The following is a 26,478-nucleotide window of genomic DNA, read 5'->3' as shown; positions in this document are numbered from 1 at the left end:
TCTTGAGTAAAGCTTGATAGGAATTTTTATAGTTTTTTTGCAAATTTCTTACTGTTTGTTTTTGTTATCATTTGTAGTATATTTTTCCACAGTATTTTCTAATTCGTTTTTATGACGTGTCTATTTTAATGTTTTGAATTACATTAGTAGATTTTTAATTCTCAACCTGTCTTTACATTCCTGGAATTTTTGTAATAAATCTGTCTGGTTTAAGGTTAATTATTCTTTTAATAGATTGTTGGGTATAGTTAGCTAATATTTTACTCAGGATTGGTACAGAATTTCATGAAACTGGTACAATCTCTACATATCCTTTTTAAATATGTTAGGAATTAATCTATAGTTTCTTTTTAATTTAAGTAATGAAGTTGATAAGCTTCATAAAGAATGTTCACTAATGAAAATGACAGTGAAATAGATTGGCAAATCAACTTTTCAGGCTCTCAACTAAAAGAAAATATGTAAGTTTATTTTAACATTAAGTGAAATATTTTTCTGCAGGTTACTGCTTCAAGATAATCAAAATGTGGAAGCTCTAAGAATGCTGGCTCTTTATTATTTGTGTCGGGAGGGGGATCTAGAGAAGGTAAGTTGGACTATGCTATTTATGTTTCTAGTATTAAACATGTACTTAGTTGTAAGCACACAGTAGAGCCTTGAGAAACTCTTTTAGAATATATGGTAATATTTAGTTGATTCCTAGAAATATCCCTTAGTAAAGAGATGAGCGTCTAACATCAACAAGTTAAACAAAAATGTCATCTAGTTAAAATTACCCATGAAAATTCCTTACATTATGATTTACAATATAAATTTCCCATGCAGAAACTTGCATTCCCATATTCATTGCAGTGCTACTTACAATAGCCAAGCTATGGAAGCATCCTAAGTACCCCAAAACAGATGAGTGTATCAAGATGTGGTATATATACACGATGGAATCTATACAGCCACCAAAAGAGATAAATTGGCGCCATTTATGGATGATACTGGAAGGGATTATGCTAAGTGAAATAAGTTAGAAGGAGAAAGGTGACAGATAGTGTCACTAATATGTGGAATATACAGAAAGCAGAAAAAGAGTCCGATAAAGCCAAACTCAAAACTAGTACTTGAAAGTTGACTATAGATTTGAGACATTCAGAGTGGATAGGGAGAGAGGGGTGAACACCAAGTTGAGAGGAAGTACAATGGAGGTGGACTGTGGGTACTTCGGTGCTGGGAACACCACAGTCACATCACACAAAGTGGGGGGGTCTTATACTGCCAAAATACAAACAACAATAAGCCAACGTTACCCCAAAATGAAATAAATAAAATCATTTCCCATGTAATAATATATATGAATAATACACATTTTAATTGCATTTGCATAAGTTAAACAGGGTTATGATAAAATCACGCTGGACCTTGTAATAAGGTACATGTTTCTCTGGTAGTGAACACATTGACTATGTACTGGATTATGGAATGCCAAAATTCAGTCTGAAGTAAATAATACAACAAATCATAGATTTAGATTGTGTTTATTTTGGTTAAATTGGTAATTGTGACAATGCCTAATAAATACTTCAGAAATAGTAAAAGAATCTTAGAAGAAGCAACTTTTGAGTAAATTTTCCAGGCATTGAAATTACTTACATCTTCAAATAATACTAATATTTGTGCATATGTGAGCCACATTCGCAGCTCACATGTGTCATGAACTAATTATTGGAGAGGGAACTTGGCCTGTGTAGAGTTAATTGAATATTATGGTTTTCTTTTCCCCCCCCAAACTTTTCATTCAATAACATATATTAAAGAAATACACTCTAAAACTCAATTCTTTATGTAATTAATTGAGCTTTTTTAAAAGACCTCCTTATACATCTTACAACATAAATAATTGGAAGGGGGTATTTGTAAAAACAAAGATCTCTTAAAATAATAATAATGTTTATTAGTATCTGTTATGATTTATGTTCTTGTTGCCTTAGTTTATTTTAAAATTATATTACATACTTTTGTTCTAGGCTTCTACCACGCTAGAAAACTTAGGAAATGCTTTGGACATCATGGAACCACAGAATGCTCAACTTTATTTTACTATGACAATAGCCTTCAGCAGAACTGTAAGAATGCCTCCAATGTATCAGAGCTCTGTTATCTGTAGCTGGGAATATAAAATAAGTCATAAAAGTTGAGGTACCAAAGAGCATATGGCCTAGAGTAAAAACATTTATATGTAAACATGTGATACATTGCTAACGAAGGCAGTTCAAAGGAGATGTGGTTTCTGACTATAAGCTTCATGAATTAAGTGGCACTAGTTGAACCTATGAGGACAGGAAAGTTCCTTCCTATAAAACAAATAGGAAGTGGTTTATTTTAACCAGTACTTAGGATTTATGACCAGGATTATTTTTGTATTTGCTTCTTTTTAAAAAATAGGTTTTAAATTGGATAAGAGAATATTTTGGTGGGTGAAATAACATCTCATTTTTCATAATAGGAAAGATGTTTTTATTACAAGCATCCAATAGAAAGAAGGTAATCCCTAATAAAATAGAATAATAAGTAGAATCTCATAATCAATACTTAGAATGAGAGGATTAAACATTTATTAGAATAAGAAAAAATAAAGAAAAAAGTACACATAAGCAAAATAATAAATATAAAATTGAAAGAAAAAATGAAAGCTACTAACTTATATTTGTTAATGAATAATTAACTTATATGTAATAATGAATAAAATGAATCTTCTTGTTTAAAACAAATATTGTGTGAAATTGAGGGAAAAAGCTTGCCATTACAAAAGTTTGACTTAAGGATGGTATTTTATCTACCTATGGGCATACACATTGTGTTGATCAACTTACAAAAATTCATGCAGTTTAGTGTTTTATTCTTTTTTTTAAATTTTTATTTATTTATTTATTTATACAAGCACTGGATACAGTCAGAAGCGTGGGAGGGTGAGAGAATTCACCAGAGCCAGAGCGGGGAGCAGAGCAGAGCAGGCAGATGGACAAAGTACACTGCTGAGGGGAGCAGCGGGTGGCAGGAGAGGTCTGCGCGCCATGTGGGACCCTCCTCCAGTGGCCGGGGCGCAGCTGGGGATCGAACCGGAGCTGCAGAGGCTGCGGGCAGCTTCGCAACCCAGCGCTCATCTGCTGCGCCACCAGGGAGGCCTCTAGTGTTTTATTCTTAAAAGTTTTTGTCTTCAAAAAATATACTTATTTTAACAGCCTTGACAAATTTCTTGAAATATTTTTGGAGTTTTTTTCAAGAAGATTCTAAGGCATGATCTTTTCTAATATTCTCACTGGTGGTACACCTGCCCTTAGGGGAAAGCAGATCCCTGTCTTAGTGTTTAATTCAATATGTATGTCGCCTATTATTCAGTTTAAAACTTTTTTCAAATAGTTTTTTAAGCAAATACAATGTGTATATTTTTTACATAGTCTACTGTTTCAGTGATGAGACTGTTTGAAAAAATAGTTCTAAAAATATGCTTGTGCAGCAACATCATTATAGTAAGTGGACTTTTCAAGATAGCTATTTTTTTTAAAGATTTATTTATTTATTTATTTATGTATACAAGCACTGAATACAGTCAAAAGTGTGGGAGGGTAAGAGAGAATTCACCAGAGCCAGAGCAGGGAGCAGAACAGACAGATGGACGAAACACACTGCTGAGGGGCACGGCAGGAGAGGTCTGCGCGCCATGTGGGACCCTCTGTGGTGGCCGGGGATCAAACCAGGGCTGCAGAGGCTGCTGGCAGCTTCGCAGCCCAGCACTCAACTGTTGCACCACCAGGGAGGCCCCAAGATAGCTATTTTTAAAAAGCATTACTCATTAGGATATTTAAGTCTGATAGTTTAGGAAACTTTCTTGCAACATTGTTTCAATAATAAATAACAGTATTTTTCTTTGGTTATTAAGTCATTTCACTTTTTTTCATAGAGAAAGAAAAAATACCTTTTTCATCTGAGTAGAAAGGTTCTAGAATAACATTTTTTTTTCTTTTTAGTGTGGACGTAGTCAACTCATTCTTCAAAAAATTCAAACATTACTAGAAAGAGCTTTTAATTTAAATCCTCAGCAATCAGAATTTGCTACAGAACTTGGACACCAAATGATTTTACAAGGAAAAGTGAAAGAGGCATTGAAGTGGTTTAAGACTGCCATGACACTTGATGAAACTAGTGTCCCTGCACTAGTTGGTATGACAACTATGTCTATAAATGTTTCTCATAAGGATGCCAGTAAAAATTGCTTTTAATACCACCATTGAAGAATAAGAAAGTGTGTTTTCTGGTTTTCTAAAATTAAACTGTTCTCCATTATCAGCAATAGGAAAAAAAAATCTTTAAAAATAACTTTTTATTTCTTAAATAATATCTTGATGAAATAGACTTAAGAGTTAGTTCATATATGTTAAGAATTCTTTAGTAGATGATTTGATACAGGTCCAAATTTCTCCACTTTATTTTCTTTTTCTCTTTACTCTCTCTTCTTTTTTTTTTTAATCTAAAACTGATGCATTTTGGGAGAAATGGCACCTGCAGTTATGTAAATTTGGCTAATTGTCTTGTTTGGTTTTAGGATTTATCCGTTGTCAATTAATAGACGGGCAATTACAGGATGCAGATCAGCAGCTTGAATTTCTTAGTGAAATTCAGCAGTCTCTTGGAAAATCTGCGGTATGGTATTTTATTTTATCAGATTTAGATCCTAGCTACTGTTTATAAAATATCAAATTTTAAATATTATGATTTAGGAATGACTTAAAAGACTTCTATATACTGATTTTGATAAGTTTGCATTTATTGGTCTATCCTGTGCAAAATTATACTTTAAATATTCTACAAGATTCTGAAAGTCCTTCCAAACTCATATTTAAGTTTGAACAAATATTGCACATAAATAGCACTTCTTATGCATTTGAAAAATAAGTAGAGATAAGTAATTTATGAAATCTATTTTTCCCCAGGAATTAAGCTATCTACATGCAGTTCTTGCTATGAAGAAAAATAAACAACAAGAGGAAGTTATTAATTTGTTAAATGATGTCCTGGACACCCACTTTTCACAGTTAGAAGATTTACCTCTTGGCATACAGTATTTTGAGAAATTAAATCCTGATTTTTTGTTAGAAATTATTACAGAATATCTGAATTTCTGCCCAATGCAGGTAAGCCTGGAAATTATTTTCAAAGATAATTTTTATATGATATTTTATAAAAGGTGTTAATAAATTAACTTTTACATGTTAAACTGTCCTAAAATGGTAGGATTTTTGTCTATATTAGTTGAAATTGGTTTTTAGTCATAATATTTATAATAATGTCTGCTGTCAACTAATGATTGTATCCATTTACAAATACTCATTTGTAATTTATAGAATCTTAAAATGTTTTTTTTTTTAAAGATTTATTTATTTATACATACAAGAACTGGGGTACAGGCCAGAGGTGAGGGGAGGTGAGAGGATTCACCACAGAGTGGGGAGCAGAACAGGCTGATTGAATGAAACACACTGCTGAGGGGAGCAGCAGGTGAGGCAGGAGATGTCTGCTACACCATGTGGGTTGCTCCCTGATGGGGATCGAACTCATGCAGCAGTGCTTGATAGCGCTGTCTTTAACCCCTGCGCCACCAGGGAGGCCCAAAATCTTAAAATGTTTAATTCAAATAACTATTAGAAGTCACCTAATTCACTTATGTTATATTTGAATATATCCTGTAACATCTTTATTACGTGCCTACAATCTCTGGATGCTCTCACAAATTCAATTCTTTTTGTGTAACTATGATTATTAAACTGCATTTCTTAGGTTAAGTCAGATTGCTTTGTGTTAAAAAATGCCACCCACATTTACTGATCCCCTTTTGCTCTCTGGAGTGACAGAGAATTACTTAAACAATGCAAGGATCATTCCTCATTCATGAAACAGATCTTCCAGTTTTGGAAATTAGTTTTCTTGTCCTCATAAACAATTCCAGATTTTTAACCATTTATTTTTTATGTGACAACAGTGGTGAGCCTGAGGAAAGCCCTTTTTTTTTTTCTTTTTTCATTAAACTCACTATTCCAAATATGAGTTTGGCCTGCAATACCTAGAACAGATTCTTTTTCCTCACCAGTTCTGGATATCCATGCAGCATTCTTTTTGTGAATCAAGTTACATTTTTGATCCCTTTTGAATAAACAATTAACTAAAGTCTTAGAACTGTTACTTGCAACTTTGGACTCAGGTTTATGGCTCTACACTTATCACTATTAAATTTTATCTTCACAGATTCACCTCCTTCCAGATTATCATCATTTTTTTGGATTCTTATCTCTTTTATATGGATCCTTATTATCATTCATCATCTCCTTTATTTAGCTCTGAGACAATCAAGATGGCCTCATCCAAACATTAACAGTTATGAATAGACTAAGCGATGGGAGCATGTGTTGTACTACCAGAGAGTTCTTTCCAAATTGATGTAGGTCAACACATCAGAGTGGATCAGACTCTTTATTACAGAGAGTAAGCAGATGACTTAACTTCGTTATATTCAACTGACAGTTCAACACAGGGATATCATGACAAGCGCTATCAGATACTTTTTGCTAAAACCATAGTTGTCAGCAATCTCTGATCTACAGCTTCAGTAACTGTTAACAAGGAAAGGGGGATAATAACCTTTCGCTGGGAACTGATTTTTTTATTAATCATCATGTCTTTTTCCAGACTTAGATAATTTTTTCTTATTTTACCCCTGCAGGAATCATACCTTGATTGATAACACTTTCCCCAGTCCTGGTCTGTTTTCAGTTGCTTAGAAATTGGAATGCATTTTCAGTATTCACTCAGCATTCAGAATTCATTCAACAAATGCTTTTAGAGTTTGTTGAGCTGGGAAACTGAGCTAGGAAAATAATTGTGTAAAAGCAAAGTATTTCCTTGCTCTCTTGTAACCTTTATGTATACTAGTAGGAATATAATCAAGTCAATAATATAGTATCTTAGAAGATCACTTAAGAAAACAGCAGAACCAGGGGCTGTAATTTTAGATTAGGTGATCTGATAGGCCTCATTAAGAGGTAAAATTTGAACAAAATTTGAAGGCATCATTAAGAACACAAGATAATGAGTGTGACTGGGACAGAATGAGGAAAAGGGGAGAAAGAAGTCTTAGCACTGGAAACCAGATCAGTTGCAGTTTGTCTGCCTTAAATTTTGAGTGAAGTAGGAAGCAGCAATAGGGTTTCCAGTATGATATAGTTCAACAGTTTAAAAGAATTTTTCTTGTAGCTGGGTTTAAGTAAACTAAGTGGAGTAAAAAATATAGAGTGGTAACTGGGTCCCTAGTCCACTGACATTCTGTTTTTCCTATAATATGACCTTTATTACCATGATTATCTAACCTTTACAATGCTGTTTTTCTGAGAAATAATTAGAAAAGAAGATTCATAAGAACTCTCTTGTACAATAGTTCCATCGCTTAATCTATTCATAACTGTTATGTTTGGATGAGACCAGAAAGTAGCGAAAGTTACTGAATTGAATAAGTCTATAAGTCACAAGGCATGTATAGAATTAGAATTCATATTGCCCTGACTCTCAATTATATTGAGAAACTCTGTCAGTTATATATCCTTTAAAAAGTTAGGTTTCCTTGATAAAGTCTTTGAACAGATATGCTCCTTTCATATGTTATCAAATCAGTAATTTTATAATAGTGACATAATTATTTTGCTGAACTAAAGCCATTACTTACATTGTTCATTGATCCCAGGAATATAAATTAGCATTAGTATGATCACAGAAAAGTTATTGGAGAACAAATAGGATAAGAAAAATTTTAGAAAAACAAAGTTCTGCTATTTACATTAAAATTAATATGCATTTATTTTTAGCTAAATGCTATTATAATTTATAAAGTAATGTGCTAATTTGTTTTGTTTAGCCTGCAAGTCCTGGGCAACCACTTTCTCCACTTCTCAGACGTTGTACCTCAATTCTGGAGACTGTAGTAAGAACTGTACCAGGTCTTCTGCAAGCTATCTTCCTAATTGCAAAAGTAAAGTATTTGTCAGGTAGGAAATAACTTAAAATAACCTTTGTTTTCAGAGGTTGAAGAAGTAAATAAGCATTCCATATATATTGGAAATAATCTCATAAAATCTACATTTTACATGTGTACAAATAAGGGATTTTATTTTATTTTTTCAAATAAAGAGTTTTGTTACTTTTTCCAAGATTTATTTATTTATACAAGAACTGGGGTGTAGGCTGGGGGTGTGGGGGATGAGAGCATTCACCAGAGACAGATTGGGGAACAGAACAGGCAGATCTACTGAAATACACTGTTGAGGGGAGCAATGGGTGAAACAGGAGAGGTCTGCTGCACCATGTGAGTCAGCTCCCTGGCTAGGGATCGAACATCCAATGCATGCCACGGTGTCTGGTGATAGCTTGATAGCGCTGTGTCTTTAACCCCTGCGCCACTAGGGAGGCCCTCAAATAAGAAGTTTTAATCCAAAATAAAATTACATAATTTCTTTTACTATTTAATTCTTTAAAAAATTACCATAAACTTTTGTGATTCAAAAGACTTACTGGGAAATACAACTGTGCTACTTTTTTAAAAGTTCATCAGATGGTACTTAAGACTGGCAATAACAATTTATGGTCATAAATCCACAGTTGTTGATCTGTTGGCATAACCATAGGGGATGCTTACCAGGTTTCAGTCCCTATGGTATTTATTGATTAGTTCCTGTCTAGTTTCTGTGACTTGTTAAATATAACTAAGAAAAAAATAACCTGGGTTATAACCTTAGCTTAGCACACAAATGTATGAGTAGATACATAAAAGTAGTTCATTAATATGTTTGTTACAGATATGTACCTTTGTTGGCTAAATGTTATGCAAAAGTTTGTAAAGTCCCACAGGTACAAATCAACTTCATAATAGTCTCATAAACAACAGTTACTTCTGCTACATAGTAGAGAGAGTTAGGAAATGACTTTGCTAATTTTTTTTTAATCTCAGCTTTAATTGTTATTAAAAAAACAGTGTATCGTAACAGTTTTTTTATCTTTAAAATAATCTAGTTGTAAGAAATGACTCTATAATATCTTTTTCTAACTGAGGTCTGTTGCACCACATATTTCTACTTTCTTCCCAATTAGAATGGATATCACCTACTAAATGATTAAGTAGTCTGGGTTATTTATTAAATATTCTTTATTTATTTTTGAAATTTTATATAAATAAGTCTAGTATAGCAATATTGAATTGCCAAAGTCTCTAGGCATGAAATTCTCATTTATTACTCCCATTTTATAAAAATAGTGCCTTAAATAATTTTAAATAGCTCTGGCACATGTCTAAGTAGCAGTATTTTTGCTGACTAGCGGACCACAATGACTTCTGAAATTAACTACCTACAGTTGGACTAAACCTCACAGTCCTACACATAGTCATCAGTTTAGGCACCAGCCACAACTTAAGGGGTTCCCAGGGATACCAGCACACTGACTAGCTGGCTACAAATTGGGGGGTTCCTCTGATCCCCTTAGGTTTGATAATTAACTGGAAAGACTAATAGAACCCAGGAAGGCACTGTATTTTATGATTAGAATTTTATTATGACAAAAGGATACCCATCTGAACCAGCAAAAGGAAGAATGCATAGGGTGAAGTCTGGGAGGGTCCCAAATGTGATGCTTCCTGTGGAGTCAGGACACAGCACCTTTCTACCACATACAGGTCTGCCAATATGTACATCATTAGCAACCAGGGGAATTCACTCTCAGTTCAATGCCCAGGGTTCTTTTTTTTTTTTTTTTTTTTTTTTGCCCATAATTCTTATTAGGGTTTCATTATATAAGCATGAATTGACTGCTTGGACATGTGATTAAACTCATTTTTCAGCCCTCACTAAGCCCCTAAGCTCAAACTAATATCGCCTAACTCAAAGCCCAAAGCCTCTAATCATGTAGGTAGTCTTTGTGATAGAACAGGTCTTCCCTGCCCCTAATTGTTAGCATAGATCATCAAGATCACAAATAAATACATTCCTATCACTTTGGAGTTTCCAAGGCTTAGAGGCTCTCTCCCAGGAAACTTGAACAAAGGCTTGCCAAATTCTGGTCAAGAATGATTACTGGACTAAATCCTTTTTGTTAATGTAACTGACACTGTAACATGCTAACTATTTAAATTTCTATGTTTTATATAACTCATGTTATTGAAGCAATAAATAAAAAAAAATTTTGACAAAAATATAGGTAAATTTATAGGTCTCTCAGTAATGGTGTTTGACTGATCTTTTTACATACTGTCATTTCCTGGTTTGCTTCTTATGACCAAGGACTGGCCTTACAAGTATATTCTCATGCAGACTAAAAGGAAACTAATTAGTACAGGTAGAGATTAAATCACATTCTATGAATTGAGGGCCTTAAATTCAAAAACTGGAGCCATCCATAAGCTATTTTGCTTCCTCTTCTCTCTCAGATCTCCATCTCCTAGTCATTTGAATTATAACAGTGGTGCTTTGTTTCCCTCATTAGGTGATATTGAAGCGGCGTATAATAACCTGCAACATTGCCTAGAACACAATTCTTCTTATGCAGATGCTCATCTCCTACTGGCTCAGGTTTATTTGTCTCAGGAAAAATTAAAATTGTGTTCCCAGTCTCTTGAACTTTGTCTGAGCTATAATTTTAACGTAAGTAGTCCTGACTCAAGTGAGTAAGACTTACCAGCCTCCATGAACCTTCAGAAAATGCTTACATATTTAACAATTTTTTTATTTCAGCTTGTATTTTGTGGATAAATGCACTTTTTAATGGGAACAATTTTAGATTCAAGCAGTAGGGGGAAAAATAGAGACAACTGTTGTGTAGTTAAAAAACTATCTACTCTTAGCAACACAAGACAACGTCAATGTCAGCTCTTTCCCCCCATCTCTACATAAACCTTAGTTTTCTATAAAACTCACATAATAATACCTTGCAGTTAGAGTGAACATTAAATGCAATAGTGAGTATATATTGAAATTTAAAAATTTAGAGTAGTATGCCAAATGTTCTTATATATAAGAAATTTATTTTATTGCCTGGTTCATTCTTGAATTTTTGTATTAGTGACATTTTCCCCAGAGTTATCATCAAAGGAACCCCTTGTCATTTTCAAAATTAATATTTGGTTTGAGGATATAAACAAATTACAGGTATACATTAGAGATATTGCAGGCTCAATCAGGACCACACAATAAAAAATATCAAAATAAAGCAAGCTACACACATTTTTTGTTCTCCAGTGCATATAAAAGTTACATTCACACTATTTTGTAGTCTAATACATGTGCAGTGGTATTATGTCTAAAAACAAAAATAGGGCCTCCCCGGTGGCACAGTGGTTGAGCGCTAGGTTGCGAAGCTGCCTGCAGCCTCTGCAGTACCGGTTCGATCCCTGACCACCAGGTGAGGGTCCCACATGGCGTGCAGACCTCTCCTGCCGCCTGCTGCTCCCCTCAGCAGTGTACTTCATCAAGTCTGCCTGTTCTGCTCTCCCCTCTGGCTCTGGTGAATTCTCTCACCGTCCCCCGCTTCTGACTGTACCCAGTGCTTGTATAAATAAATAAATAAATAAATAAATAAATAAATAAATAAATAAATAAATCTTTTTTAAAAAAAAATAAAAACAAAAATAATGTGCAGACTTAATTAAATGTGACTCAGAGATTAGGAAGTGAGCACATTAAGAAATGAGATTAGGAAATGGCACCAGTGGACTTGCTTCATGCAGGATTTCCACAGACTTTCAATTTATAAAAAAAAGCAGTACCTGCAAAGTGCATTAAAGTGAAGCATGATGAAATAAGGCAAGCGTGTAGGTTTTTATCCATGGTATTCTGTATGTTACATCCCATATTCCTTAGGAGTAGGTGAAATCCTAGGTCCACCTGCTTCCTGAACTATCCAAGGTCACGGAGGAGATCCTCAAATTTTTGCTTTGGTTCACACAATTTGGAGCCCACTCGGTGAAAACCTTTAAGTGGGCTGGAAATTCAAGTTACAGCTACAGTTTACACAAGATAATGCTGCTTCTTAGAAAAGTAGTTTCTCAATACTGATAGTCTATCATAAGCCCAGTGCCAGTACCCTACCCCACTGAATCAAAATCTCAGAGAGAAGAGAATAAGCATGAGTGTTTATACTAAGAGTTAGAACCAAAGCCTTACAGAGGACATACATACAGTGAACATTAAAAAATAAAGGTGTAGTGAAATTCCTAGATAAATTCCTTTTCTGATCACTCAAATAATTCCTGAGAATACATATGGTAGCATTATAAACTTTGAGTTTTCTTTTCTATCATAGTAGAAGCACTTAACTTGCCATCTAGGAGAACACCAGAGTGGCAGGCCTCCTGTATTTGATTTAATACAATAATAAATAAGTCAGTAAGTTAATAAGAAGACAGAAATAGCAGTCATGTTTATAATCACAGGTAGATTATTTGATGGATTCTAAATTATGTGTTTATGTTGTTAGCATTCCAAGGAAATATTTCTAAATATTATTTTTTCAGGTAAGAGAATTTCCTTTATATCATTTGATAAAAGCTCAGTCACAAAAGAAAATGGGAGAAATATCAGAAGCAATTAAAACTCTGCATATGGCAATGAGTTTACCCGGAATGAGAAGAATTGGAGCTCCCTCGAAATCAAAAAACAAAAAAACTGAAGTTGATACAAGCCATCGTTTATCAATCTTTCTGGAGTTGGTAGAGGTCCATCGCTTAAATGGAGAGCAAGTAAGACAACTCTTTTTTTTTTTTAAGATTTATTTATTTATGCATACAAGAACTGGGGTACAGGCCAGAGGTGTCGGGGGCGGTGAGAGGATTCTCCAGAGACAGAGTGGGGAACAGAACAGGCAGATCAACTGAAATACACTGCTAAGGGGAGCAGTGGGTGAGTCAGGAGAGATCTGCTGTACCATGTGGGTAGCTCCCTGGCCCGCCGGGGATTGAACTCGTGCTGCAGTGGCTGTGGCTTGCTTCATAGGTTGCGTCTTAACCCCTTGTGCCACCAGGGAGGCCCAGGTAAGTCAACACTTAATTCAGTGACACAGATCTGAACTTTGTTATTAAAGTACATACATTAGTACAAAACAAAAATTTTAAATTACTCCCTTCACCAAATGTTAAAGTTTTAAAAATTTATTTATTTCTCATTACTTTGCACCAAAGCCTGTACTTTGCAAGATGCTGGAGATAAACATATTTGTCCATAAATGACTTTGTATCACTGGACTTAATGTTAACTACTATGAAATGTAATGATGTATAATATATGCATAATATGTTATGAAAGCTATAATATATGTAATATAACATATTAGTATATTAGTATATGTCATAACATAGTAATAACGCAATCTTATTGATTAATGCAAGAATATATGATTACCTTGACTAAATATATTATTACCAAAGGTAATAAGGTAATTCCTAGAATGATTCACACACACATGCACACATACAAAAACTACAAGAATAAAATGAAAGTACCAACTTGAAATTCTAATAGTTGAGAAAACAAAAGAACCATTTGATGACTACTGCTTTGGTGAACTCACAGGACCATCATAAAATGAAGTACTTTTAAAAAATAACAATACAGATAATTGATAGATAAAAATCAAGCATATGATTCTGAGAGAAAAATTAAAACTTGTAGAAAAGGAGGAATGTAATGTCATTTATATCTGATTATTCTGGTTCCAGGAGTCACTAACCTTTCATTTTCATATATTTTTTTAAGATTTATTTATTTATTTATACAAGCACTGGGTACAGTCAGAAGCGCAGGAGGGTGAGAGAATTCACCAGAGCCAGAGCGGGGAACAGAGCAGGCCCGAACACTGCTGAGGGGAGCGGTGGGTGAGACAATAGAGGTCTGCCTCACCATGTGGGCTGCTCCCTGGCTGGCCAGGGATCGAACTTGTGCTGCTTCATAGTGCTGAGACTTTACCCCTTGCGCCACCAGGGAGGCCCTAAAATCACAATATCTTATCTGTAAAGTTGAGATGAACCTTTAATGACATTTTAGACTCATTGAGATACAGATTTGGAAACTAGGTAGTATGTTTAGCTGAGATATAAAAAAAAGTTTTCCTAGCAGAGGTAACAGAGTAATCTCCTGCTTGACAAAGAGTCAGTGGGTACCATGGGGGAATGGACTGGATCCCATCAAGGGGGCAGTAATGAAAATAGCTAAACACATAGATCTTGCAGTTAGGCTGCCTGAGTTTGAATTCTGGTTCTATCATTTGTTAACTCTTTAAATCCTGTTTTCCTAACTCCAGGGTGGGGGTAATAAAGGTCACTAGTCTTTAGGATTTTTTTTTTTAAGATTTATTTATTTATGCATACAAGAGCTGAAGTGTAGATCAGAGGTGGGGGGATGAGGGGATTCACTCGAGACTGGGGAGCAGAACGGGCAGATGTACTAAAATACACTACTGCGGGGGGCAGCGGTTGAGTCAGGAAAGGTCTGCTGCATCATGGCAGGGACCAAATTCATGCTTCAGTGGCTGCTGATAGCTTCATAGTGCTGAGACTTAGCCCCTTGTGCCACCAGTGAGGTCCTCTTCAGGAATATTGTGGGAAATGAATGGGTTGACACAATCCTGGGTACAGAGTAAATGCATATTGAATTATAGTAACAGTGACTCTTGTATAGTAACTGCTGTTGTTCTAGTTTTGAAAACACTTTATGGCTAACCAATATTTATCATCTGAATTTGTTCTCTAAGCTTGGTTTTTAAATTTCTGTACTTCTCAAAAATTTACCAAACTTCATAAATCATTTTTGTTCATTCTTTATTGGTAGAAAATCCTTATTTCTAGAGTAATTTGTTGAATATTTTAAAGGATGTTATTTTAATTTCATCTTTACAGCATGAGGCAGCAAAGGTTTTACAAGATGCCATCCATGAATTCTCTGGGACATCTGAAGAACTACGTGTTACTATTGCTAACGCAGACCTAGCTCTGGCTCAAGGAGATGTCGAACGGGCTTTAAACATGCTTAGGAATGTCACATCCGAACAGCCTTATTTCATAGAGGTCAAGGAAAAGATGGCAGATATATATCTGAAGCACAGAAAAGAGAAAATGTTATATATCACTTGTTACAGGTAAGTGATTGATTCAGCCCATTATGTTTGATACATTTGACTCTTAAAGTTAATTCCTGTATTTATATTTCTTTTCAACAGCTTTGTTAATACTTTATAGATTCCTTTCTTAATGTGTTCTTGCTTCCTCCGCCCACCAATCACAATCACCTAAGTTATTTACTCTCCTAAGATTCTGTTACATGTGTTTCAGAAACTGGAGAGTTTGTTGAAAAAAATACTTGATCTTACATAAACATTCTGGGGAATGGGTTACCTTTTTACTGTATTACACTATTGCCTATGTAGAATGTTCTCTGAAAAGTATTAGTTAATTGAAATAGATGGACTTCTCTTTTATTTAATTGGTTAAGAAAGAAATATTTGTATTCAACATACTAAAGAGTTGGTCTGATTTCCAGAGAAATTTCCGAGAGAATGCCCAGTCCTCGTTCTTTTCTTCTCCTTGGTGATGCATACATGAATATTCAAGAGGTAATTTTCCTATGGTGCTAAATTTAGGGGGGAGGGAATTCTTTGTGGTTAGTGTAACATTTTGTTAAAAGGAATTTTTTAAAAGAATATTGACTTAATAGTCTAAGGTCTAGTCATCACAATAAATAAGAGGCAGCCATTACAAATTTTTCATCAAATTGAGATCCAGTAATTCTGCACAATTGCTATTTAAAATAGAGATGATGTCAACAGCAAGTTAAGAATCTCCTTTAATCAGGAGGATGTAAATCGCTACTGGTTAAGATTATGTTTTCTTCAAAGGAGAGGCAATCCTCTGGCTTTTATTTCTGAGTTTTATAATGACTTGCAGAAATAGAAAGTCAAGAAATTGTCTCTTAATTCTCACAGTATTATTTATGAAGACAAGGGCACAGTTAACATGGGTGGGATTATACTAATGAGTTACAACTGTGCTACTATCACCTCTCTGAAATTTAGTTTCTGGACTTGCATAGGTGCTTTATTAGTCTCATTAAATATTCCAAATGAAGAATTATAGAAATGTTGCCATTTACTGGAATCCAATAGTACTTGTATTTTTGCATCTGCCAACATTAGCCTGAAGAAGCCATAGTAGCATATGAGCAAGCTTTAAATCAGAACCCAAAGGATGGAACATTGGCTACCAAAATTGGGAAAGCACTTGTCAAAACTCACAACTATTCAAAGGTGAGTATATTATAGTCTGAAAACCATCTATTGCATCAATTTTTTTCAAATCCCACTCAATGAGAGGTCTTCAGCAAGCATTTTTTTGTATCTTAGTGGTTGTAAACACCGTAACTTCAAATTTGAACTCACAAACTAGAATTTGTGTTAAAGGCTTTCTCAGTGTCTCATACGTTTCTGCTGCATTTTGCAAAAATTGTTTGGACTGTCAAGTTTACTTCAGGCTTCATCTTTTGCCTGAATTAGCACTGCTAAATCAGTTATGATAAACTTGATATTGTTACATCTCTTTTATTATATGACCTAGTGTAAAGACAGAGCATAAAAGATATTCATTTTGTTGATAGTAAGTCATATGCCCACAGATTTTTTTTCTTTTTTTCAGTAGGGATAATGGATTTTATATATTATTATATACTCCAGGTCTATTCCTGATAACTATTGATCATATATACAGTAGCTTGCAGAGTATTTGCTTTCAATAAATTTCACTGGCCTCTGGAATAAAACCAGTAAAAAAATTTTATCAAGCACTTTTCTTTAATTATCATAAGAAATGCTAGATGCCTTGTGTGATATTTTGTTTTTCTAAGAAAAATGACATACTTTTCTGACAGTGCAGATATTTGCATAATCTTCTCTTAGGTTACTTCCAATTATGTATATGATTCAAGTCTGTAATATGTAAAATATCTGTGCTTGAAAGCCATTTCAATGTCTTTTTCACTAACTGAAATGGATTTTGTTTAGGCAATCACTTATTATGAAGCGGCTCTGAAAAGTGGACAACAAAATTATCTTTGCTATGACCTGGCTGAGCTTTTGTTAAAATTGAAATGGTATGACAAAGCTGAAAAAGTTCTTCAACATGCTCTAGCTCATGACCCTGGTATGCAAGTCTTTATGATTTGAAAGAAGTACCTGATATACCCAATCTATTTTAGTTTTATTTTGTATATGTTTGTATATATATTCTCAATATTCCATATGTGATAATAGTTCATTTATCAGAATGTCACTACCAATTTTTGTGTTTTAATGTATAATATACATAAGTAAATATATAAGTGTAATGTGCATAATTTTCCTTTTTCAAATATATTGTTTTTACTATTCTGTGCAGTTTTTTCCCACATATAATATGTGCAAAATATAGTTTGATGTCAGGACATTAACATCATTCTTCCTACTGGCATCATAATATTCCTTAACTCCATTAGTTATTAACATTTCACCAACTATTGGACATTTAAAGTTTTCCATTTTTTTGATATTATAAACCATGCTATAATGAATGTACTTGTATTTCATTCACTGGTAGACATTTTTTTTTTATTCTGTTTTATTAAGGCAACATTGATTTACAGTGCTGTGTATGGCTTAGTGGTATAGGATCACACCCTGCTAGTGTGTGTTACCACACCACATCCACTGCCAAAGCACCAATAGTCCTCCCCCATAGTGCATTGGACCCCCTTCACACTCTGCTTTCCCTCCTCCCGCTCCCTCTCTATCTTGTTTTTCAATAACTTTAATAAACAGAAATTTGTGTACATTTAAGAAAGAAAATGGAAATTCTTATGTTGTTGCATTGTTATCTTTTCATATATGTCTAAGCAAAACCTCCGATTGTTATCCAGTTATTTAATTTCTTCTAGCCGTTTTTTATCCTTAATCTTTTTTTTTATTTGATCACTCTTCAGTTAATTGATGGAGAAATTTTAACTGTATTCACCACTTTTCAAAATCACTCTTTCTAAAGGCCAGTTTTAGAACTTGTACAAAATTGTAAACATTTATTTAAAATGAATATACTTTCCCAATGTGTTCTGTTCTTTCATAGTAAATGAACTGTCATCTCTAATGGAGGATGGACGTTCTCAAGTTCTTCTAGCAAAAATTTATAGTAAAATGGAAAGACCTAGTGATGCAATCACTTCATTACAACAGGTAAATGCAGTTCTTTGTGAGTGTGCTGGTGGGGTGCAGAGGGGATATGCCACATGTAAAGAGAAAGCTAATTTCTTTTGACTCACCTGTCACAGAAAATAATGCCTCTAGGATATACAAATTCAGATTTACTGTTGTAAATTCTATCTTTCCAGCCATTTTTTTCTCCTAATTCCTAAACAAGCAATTGTATCCTACACCATTTTTCCTTCCCATGCATTTCTCCATATCTTCTCCATTCCATCTCCTTTCTTTCTTCCAAACTCAAAAGTGTATATCTACCAGTAGTTCTTCTTCAAATCTCACCTGATCTCCCAGACTGGGTTAGGTGTCCTTCCAGTCATCTGCTCCCATGGTAACTAGTATTTCCAGCCCTAAAACACTACACAATTTGCTGTTATCTATTTTTAAGTTAAAATTAGAATGTCTGTGATTGTAGGCATAAATGCTAGGCTCATAGTAGGTCATATTAGCTTTACTATGCTATGTGATAAATTACCACAGATTTACTCCATGAAAATAAAACACATTTATTTTCTTACAATTTGTGATCAGGAGTCAAGCATATTTTAGCTGAACCCTTAAAAATGGGCTTAGAGAAATTGAGCTTTCTTTTATGAAATGTCATTTTGCTCAAAAAATCCCCCGATTATTTATCTTTAGGAAAATGACAAAGCATAACATGAAAATCTGACTCATGTTTATTTCTTTAGGAAGCAAAGCTGATGACTTTGTAGAGATTTAGTTGATGCAGAAAATAAAATTCAAGTTATCTAGAAAATGAATTATATGTCTTTTAGACCTAGCATGACCATGTAATTTATCATTCAAGCCAGGATGCTTAAGAAGGAAAGAAAGCAGTATTAATTTAGCTGACTTGACAGGTATAAACTGGTTATGCCAGATGGTGGAATAGTCATTCTATTTAAACTAATTATTTAGAGTTTTTTGACCATGAGAGAGTGTGTGTATGTATATATGCATGCAAAACCATGCACACAAATACATGCATATACATGTACACACAAATGTACACAAACACATTGATATAACCAAAATAAAGATTTTATCAAATTATGTTAACCTTTCTCAAATGCTATATGCACTAATATTTCTAACTTTTTTCTGTCATTTCCAAGGTAATGCTTATTATGATGCCCTAAATGTGACCCATGGTTTCAAAAAAACCCTCAACTTTAGATCATCTTCATCAAATACCAATTGTCAACCAACATTTTGACAAGCATCCCCAGAAGGGCTCCCTGTATGTAGCATAATGTGTGGCAGATGGTGGCCATTTACTTTTTGTTAAGTGAATGCATGAATGCATTAGTGAATGATTATCTCAAGCTCAAAGTTAAGTTTTATTATGAAAGCCTAAAGGATAGTTCTCTGTCACTTATTAAGGGAAGGTCTCAGTGTTTCAGAAACTAGACATGTGGGTAGAAAGACTCATTCAATTTTACCAACTACCATATATTCTACCCTGAGGAACTCCCCTAGGATCATATGTAAACACCCTCAATTTTCTAACCATTTTCCATTCACTGGACATCTCAGTTGCTTCCAAATTATTTGTTTTTTTTTTTTTATTGATGTTGTTTCCTTTTTCCCTCTTAAGTTGTGTCCCTAATAGTCAGTTAACATGTTTTGCTTGGGTGCCCCCCAGAAGAATTAGGTTTATTTATAATCCATCAGCAATATATGGATATACTTATTGCCTGAAACCTAATAATATTTATTTAATAATTTTTAAATGCCACTTTATTTAGCCTAATAAACTGAAATTTTTCATTTATTTAAATATAGCATGTTTGCATCTTTTCCAAATGTTTGTTGCATGGTTGCATTTCCTTCTTACTGAGCTTCTTTGTAGGAAAAGACTCCGTAATTTTAAATACTTTGGTTGCAAACAAGTACATAATTTAAGGCCTCAATTAAGACATTTTCTTTGGATCAGGCTTTGGTAGACCAATGATGAATAATGCTTAAATAAATCTTCTGTGAAACTATGCTATATGTGAAATTATTGAGAATTGTTTAATCACTTTTTTGTTATTTCAGTTCCTTTTTATCTTTGTCTTTTTCATTTTTTTTCTAGGCTCGAGAATTACAAGCTCGGGTACTAAAACGTGTTCAGATGGAACAGCCAGATGCAGTTCCTGCACAGAAACATTTAGCAGCTGAAATTTGTGCAGAGATTGCAAAACATTCTGTTGCTCAGCGAGACTATGAAAAAGCCATTAAGTTTTATAGAGAGGCTCTTGTTCATTGTGAAACAGATAATAAGGTCAGTACTTCTATAAAATGTTAAGCACCTTTTATTCCAGATGTCATCTTATTTCCCCAAATGTAAAATTCTTACCACCTTATTTACAGACACTTAAACTTAAACACAAGTTAAAAAACTAATAGTGTTTCTAGAAATCTTTCAAAATATATGGTACCTTAAATTAATAATATTAGCCTAAAATTAATATGGAATAAGTAAAATAATGTAAATCTGTAAACTCTTTGTTTTTAAATATGAATCTTCTTTAATAATCATTGTAATCACTTTCTCTATCTCAGGTATATGAATATAATGCTAGACATACAGGAGTGATGGGATTGAATTACCTACAACAGTAGAAGAAATGTTAAGATAACATTTATAGAAAAGTTATATGACTAAATATATAATATATAAATTATATAAATATATAAAATATATAAATGTTTAAATATATAAATTATAAAATTTGTATATATAAATCTATATAAAAATATGTATGTAACCATGGCTGGTTATATAGACTAAAATGTCATTCTCTTAGATATTGATAAGTGGTCAAATTTATTTTTATGTATCTAATAAGTGAATTAAAAAATAAGTGATACAGGGTCTCCCTGGTGGCGCAAGGGGTTAAGACGAAACCTGTGAAGTAATCCGCAGCCTCTGCAGCACAAGTTCGATCCCCGGCTGGCCAGGAAGCTACCCATATGGTGCAGCGGACCTCTCCTGACTCACCTGCTGCTCCCCTCAGCAGTGTATTTCGTCAGTCCTCCTGTTCTGCTCCCCACTCTGTCTCTCGTGAATCCTCTCACCCCTCCCCCAGCTGGCCTGTACCCCAGCTCTTGTATGCATAAATACATAGTAGGTCATATTAGGTCATCTTAAAAAAAAATAAGTGATACAGAACAAAAGCAACCATAATTTGAATTAAAAATTTAAGACCAATAAATTTTAAATTAATACTATCTTTCAGAGGAAGGGCAAAAATAACCTTTATTAAGCCATAACCAAAGAGGTACCTTGATCAGTGGTGTCTAAAGGAATTGGAATCTCGTTTTAAATCTGAAACTTCTCTGCAAGATGATCTGTTTGTAGCTTTTTATTGTACAAGTGAGAAAACAGGTTTAGCGAGGTAAAAGAGATTTGGTATCACCAGAGAGAAGTGTAGACTAGAATTGAGTCTACTGATGCACGACTTTCATAATGCTCTGTGTTTGTCTACTTTTCGAGTTACCCCTCATTCCACTTTTGGCCAGTGTAAGAGCAAATAGAGATGTGTGCCTGTAGTGTTTGCCTATCATGCTTGGCATTTTTATTGCAGTAACTGTTGGTCAAGTAAGTTTTATCTGTATCCAGATATTTTCCTCCTTCACTTCTTGCTCCTTACAGTTTTCTGATAAATCTCACCCTTTTCCTCTACAGATAATGTTGGAGCTGGCACGATTATACCTGGCACAAGACGATCCTGACTCCTGCCTGCGGCACTGTGCTCTACTTCTACAGAGTGACCAGGACAATGAAGCTGCCGCCATGGTTAGTCTCAGAGACTTCAGTGCTATAAAGTCAATTGTGTTTTTTTTTTTAATTAATTTATTTATACAAGAATTAGGGTACAGGCTAGAGGTGCAGGGGATGAGAGCATTCACCAGAGACAGAGTGGGAAACATAACAGGCAGACTGACTGAAATACACTGCTGAGGGGAACAGTGGGCGAGTCAGGAGGGGTCTGCTGCACCATGTGTGCTGCTCCCTGGCCGGCCGGGAATCAAACCAGTGCTGCAGAGGCTGTGGAGAGCTTCACAGCTCTGCGCTCAACTGGCTGCACCACTGGGGAGGCCCCAATTGTGTTTTATATTCCATGTGGATGTTTCAAATTTTACCTAGCAAAACTGATACTAGATGAGAGGTCTGACTTATGTTGACTCTTGAAGGAAATAACATTTTTAACATTAGTTTTATCAATAAAGACCAAGAATTGTTAACATTTTACTTATAAGAATGGTCAATCTGGGTCAGGCCTTTACTTGCCCTTTTAGGCATAGTTAATTTTTCTTTATGCCTAAGAGGATGCTTGGTCATGTGGAGTCCATGTGATAAAGCTATAATTTGCTAAAAACTTTTGAGTACTTATTCAGACATGCTGGGCTAATTTAAAAGTTGCTGTGGGAGTTGTGGAGTTACAGAAATAAACTTCAAATATCATTCTCAGATTGTGAATTTTAGTTTTGCTTTTCTTTCTCATTTTTACCTGGCTTGAGGTCTTCATTAGCTTTTCAAACAGCTACATAAATGAGAGTTTTTTGAGGTTCATGTGAAAGTTATTGCTGTGTCTAGAAAAGAAATATAAGAAGTCTCTTTTAAAGCATACAATAAGAAAATCTCAATACATTTTGTTCATTTTTAATTCCATTAAAATATTGAGTGGGGCCTATCTGGTGGCGTAAGGGGTTAAGTACCATACTAGGAAGCAATCTGCAGCCTCTGCAGCACTAGTTTAATCCCCTGCTGGCCAGGGAGCAACCCACATGGTGCAGCAGACCTCTCCCTGTCTCAACCACTGCTCCCTCCCCTCAGTAGTGTATTTCAGTCAGTCTGCCTGTTCTGTTTCCCACTGTCTCTGGTGAATCCTCTCACCCCCACCCATCTCTGGCCTGTACCCCAGCTCTTATATGCATAAATAAATAAATCTTAAAAAAATAAAATAAAATATTGAGTGCTTTGTTTTTTACTTTCACTCTTGTCATTTTAGTCAGATCCAGTGAGGCATCTTTTCTATGATAGCACATAGAGTGTGCAATTTCCTTTAAATTTCTGCTTTCAAAATAACCACTTGAAGCATATTTTTTGCTAAAAATATAGTTTTGTGAACAGAACAATCTGTCTCACAGCCTTGGCTATCTTGTTATACTGATCTCAGTGTTACTTTGCCTAAGGTGTGCTTGAATTTGTACAATTGGCTCCTTTTTATAAAATTCTACCCTCCTAATGTTTTTCCTACATGTTTTCATAGCACTGAATCTTAATAAGAAGAATATGCTTTGTAAAATATATGGCAATTTTTTAGAACCAGCTTTTACCTTTACAGATGATGGCAGATCTCATGTTCAGAAAACAAGATTATGAACAAGCAGTGTTTCATTTACAGCAGCTTTTAGAACGCAAACCAGGTAAATAGCCACTGATCATATTTTTCTAATGCAGTCAACCCCCGTTCTCCTCTATTCAGTTGTTATACTTGGAAAAACCCCAACCCTTGTTGAATTCAACTCTCTGCTTATTCCACACCTGCACTTGAGTAACTAAAATGGTTCCAAGGAAAATACAGCACCTTTAACTGGTCTCATTTTAAATTAGGACCTCAGACTCTAAATGGGCCCTCAGATGCTGCCTGTAATCCTCTTGTATTTCTCTAATGAATTCACTCACTCCAACTTTTTTTACTTTCTCCCATCTCCAGGAGCCTCTAATAGCACTTCCCCCTTCCTTGCCCTCAAGTGAAAACCTTGACTCCTACTTCACTGAGAAACTATGGGCAAACTGAAAGAGAACACCTCAGTCCTCCTGTCACCTCCTGCCTACTCCCAAGCCTTTGTCCTTCCCTGGCCAGTGATCCCTTCTGCAGCCAGCTTCTCCCTGTGTTCACTGTGCCAAACGTTTATCTCTCGTCCTAACTCATATACACTGTTGCCTGTTTGCATCCCCATTCACATGTCTAGGAGAATCTCAAACTTAACATGTCTAAGATAGAGTGCTTGATCTTTTCCTTCCCTCCAAATCTTCTCCTTCACTTTTCTTTTTTTTTTTTTTTAGATTCATTTATTTATGCATACAAGAACTGGGGTGTAGGCCAGAGTTGCGGGGTATGAGAGGATTCACCAGAGACAGAGTGGGGAGCAGAACAGGTGGATTGACTGAAATACACTGCTGAAGGGAGCAGTAGGCGTGTCAGGAGAGGTCTGCTACGCCATGTGGGTTAGCTCCCTGGCCAGGGATCGAACTCATGTTGCACTGGCTGGCGACAGTTTGATAGCACTGTGCCTTTAAACCCTGCGCCACAAGGAAGCCCCTAAAAAGTCCTTTTCTAAGGGTACGTCCATGACTACGAAAGATAGTGTCAAGAGTCATCTTTTAGCTAAACACAGTGCCGTGTTGAGTAAAATCAGAATTCTGATAGTGAAAGGAAGGGACGATAGCTAGGAGGCAGCCAACAGCTTGGGCAGATTACTGCCTTGAAAATATAACTTGCTATTCCTCTTCCTGGAATATGCTTTTCCTAAATATTCTCATGGCAGCTACTTTGTGCTATTCATGTCTTTGTTCTGCTATTGCCTCTTCCTCAGGGTGTCCTTCCCCGGCATCCTGCGTCAATAACACCTCTTATTGCTTGTGATCCTTTTATTATGCTTTTTGTTTGTTTTATATCACCCTTGTAAAAAGGAAAGGAAAAATTGTAAATAGTAAAATATAAGCATCAAGTAGCAGGAACTTTGTTTTCACAGCTATTTCTAGGATTTAGATCAGTGTCTGCCTGAGTTGGTGCCCCATGAATATTAGATGGAAAGAAGAGTGAGAAGAGAAAAGGGGGGGGGTGGCAGGGAGGGATGGAGGTGAAGGAAAGGGAAGAGAGGAAGAGGTGAAAACCATGTACTAGGTTACTTATATGTGTTACTAAAAATAATTTGAAATCTCAGAGGACATCCTCGATCTCTCATTCAATTCTTTAAACCCTAATCCCTTCACAAAAGCCACTGGATGGGGCAGCGTGGACAGAGGTAGCTGTACAGACAAAATACCAGATTATTCCACATGTTGTATTTACTAATGTTTTTAGTTTTTGAAAGTTTGAATTTGAGACTACTTTCTATTTATCAATAAAAAACCCCAGTTAGGGCAAATATTGAAATGAAAAAAATCCTGACTTTTTATGGTGATATCAGTGTTGTAACTTCTTTTTATTATGTCTTAACATTTTCTCCTGACTTTGGACTACCTCAGACCATTTCTTTATTTTCTACCATATATATTATATATATAAAATATAATATAATGCAGTACATAACAATATACTGAGATATTACTTAAAAGAATGCTATTAAGTACTTAAAACATGGCATATCTTTTGCTTATGAATATTCTGTATAATACCCATTGTTTAAATATGGAAAATGTTAAGGAAGCAAAATGTTTGTAACTTTGTAAGTACTACTTAAAAAGAGTACTGGCATTTGCCCTACCACCTGTCAAATAGGATGCCCATCTCCCCACCTCAGGTGCTAAAACCTTACTTTTAATTTCTTGAGACCTAAGTTTTTTTCTTTCTATCATTTCCACCTTGTGTTCTCTAACTCTGTTTTGTCCTTTTCTCTGAACTGACACTTAAGGTGATATACACATAATTTTTTCATTCTCTCTCAGGCTGTCCCCATATTTCAACATGTCCCTTTGAGTGTACTGTCCAATCTGGTTACTTAAGTAATAGATTACCTTCCCGGTCATTTGGTAAAATCACTCAAATTTTAAAATGTGCAAATGATTTCACCCAGTAATTATTGTCTTCTAGTGTTTGCCTATTTTGTAAATTTATATATGTATAAAGAAATACATGTTAGCACTGCAACAAAAGCAGAAGTTTAAAGGAGCTATTCGTAGTATATTCTAGCACGAGAATATCATTCAGCCGTTAAATAGAAAATGCAATTCAGAAGATGCTGTAACAGAACCATCTCCATGATATACTGCTAAATCGGAAAAATCAAGTTGCCAAAGAATGTGTTTTTTAAAAAATATATACAATATCTTTCAAAAGTTACACAAGAAACTACATTCTGTAACTTCTTTTTGAGAGGGGAGTTGGATGGTTTCTATTTCACTGTATATATTCTCTT

At 34.8% G+C, this 26,478-nt stretch overlaps 1 protein-coding gene across 3 annotated transcripts in view; it reads left to right on the top strand.

Moving 5' to 3' along the window:
- TTC21B (tetratricopeptide repeat domain 21B) overlaps positions 1–26,478 on the top strand; it is a 64,098-nt gene that overhangs the window by 14,573 nt on the left and 23,047 nt on the right. For all 3 annotated transcript variants that reach the window (XM_037523449.2, XM_054699820.1, XM_037523450.2), the window contains exons 7-22: positions 502–586; positions 2,016–2,114; positions 4,017–4,209; positions 4,592–4,689; positions 4,980–5,180; positions 7,949–8,078; positions 10,564–10,721; positions 12,590–12,814; positions 14,966–15,204; positions 15,606–15,678; positions 16,258–16,368; positions 17,119–17,257; positions 18,212–18,318; positions 20,420–20,608; positions 22,016–22,126; positions 23,679–23,760. In XM_037523449.2, coding sequence (XP_037379346.1) covers positions 502–586; positions 2,016–2,114; positions 4,017–4,209; positions 4,592–4,689; positions 4,980–5,180; positions 7,949–8,078; positions 10,564–10,721; positions 12,590–12,814; positions 14,966–15,204; positions 15,606–15,678; positions 16,258–16,368; positions 17,119–17,257; positions 18,212–18,318; positions 20,420–20,608; positions 22,016–22,126; positions 23,679–23,760 — 2,240 coding nt within the window. The remainder of the gene's footprint in view (positions 1–501; positions 587–2,015; positions 2,115–4,016; positions 4,210–4,591; positions 4,690–4,979; positions 5,181–7,948; positions 8,079–10,563; positions 10,722–12,589; positions 12,815–14,965; positions 15,205–15,605; positions 15,679–16,257; positions 16,369–17,118; positions 17,258–18,211; positions 18,319–20,419; positions 20,609–22,015; positions 22,127–23,678; positions 23,761–26,478) is intronic.

Source organism: Talpa occidentalis, unplaced genomic scaffold (genome assembly GCF_014898055.3).
Source record: "Talpa occidentalis isolate TD23 unplaced genomic scaffold, MPIMG_talOcc4v2.1 talOcc4.3, whole genome shotgun sequence".
In the NCBI taxonomy this organism is placed as follows: domain Eukaryota; kingdom Metazoa; phylum Chordata; class Mammalia; order Eulipotyphla; family Talpidae; genus Talpa; species Talpa occidentalis.
The sequence above is the reverse complement of the archived record's forward strand: the minus strand, read 5'-3'. Positions and strand labels throughout refer to the sequence as shown.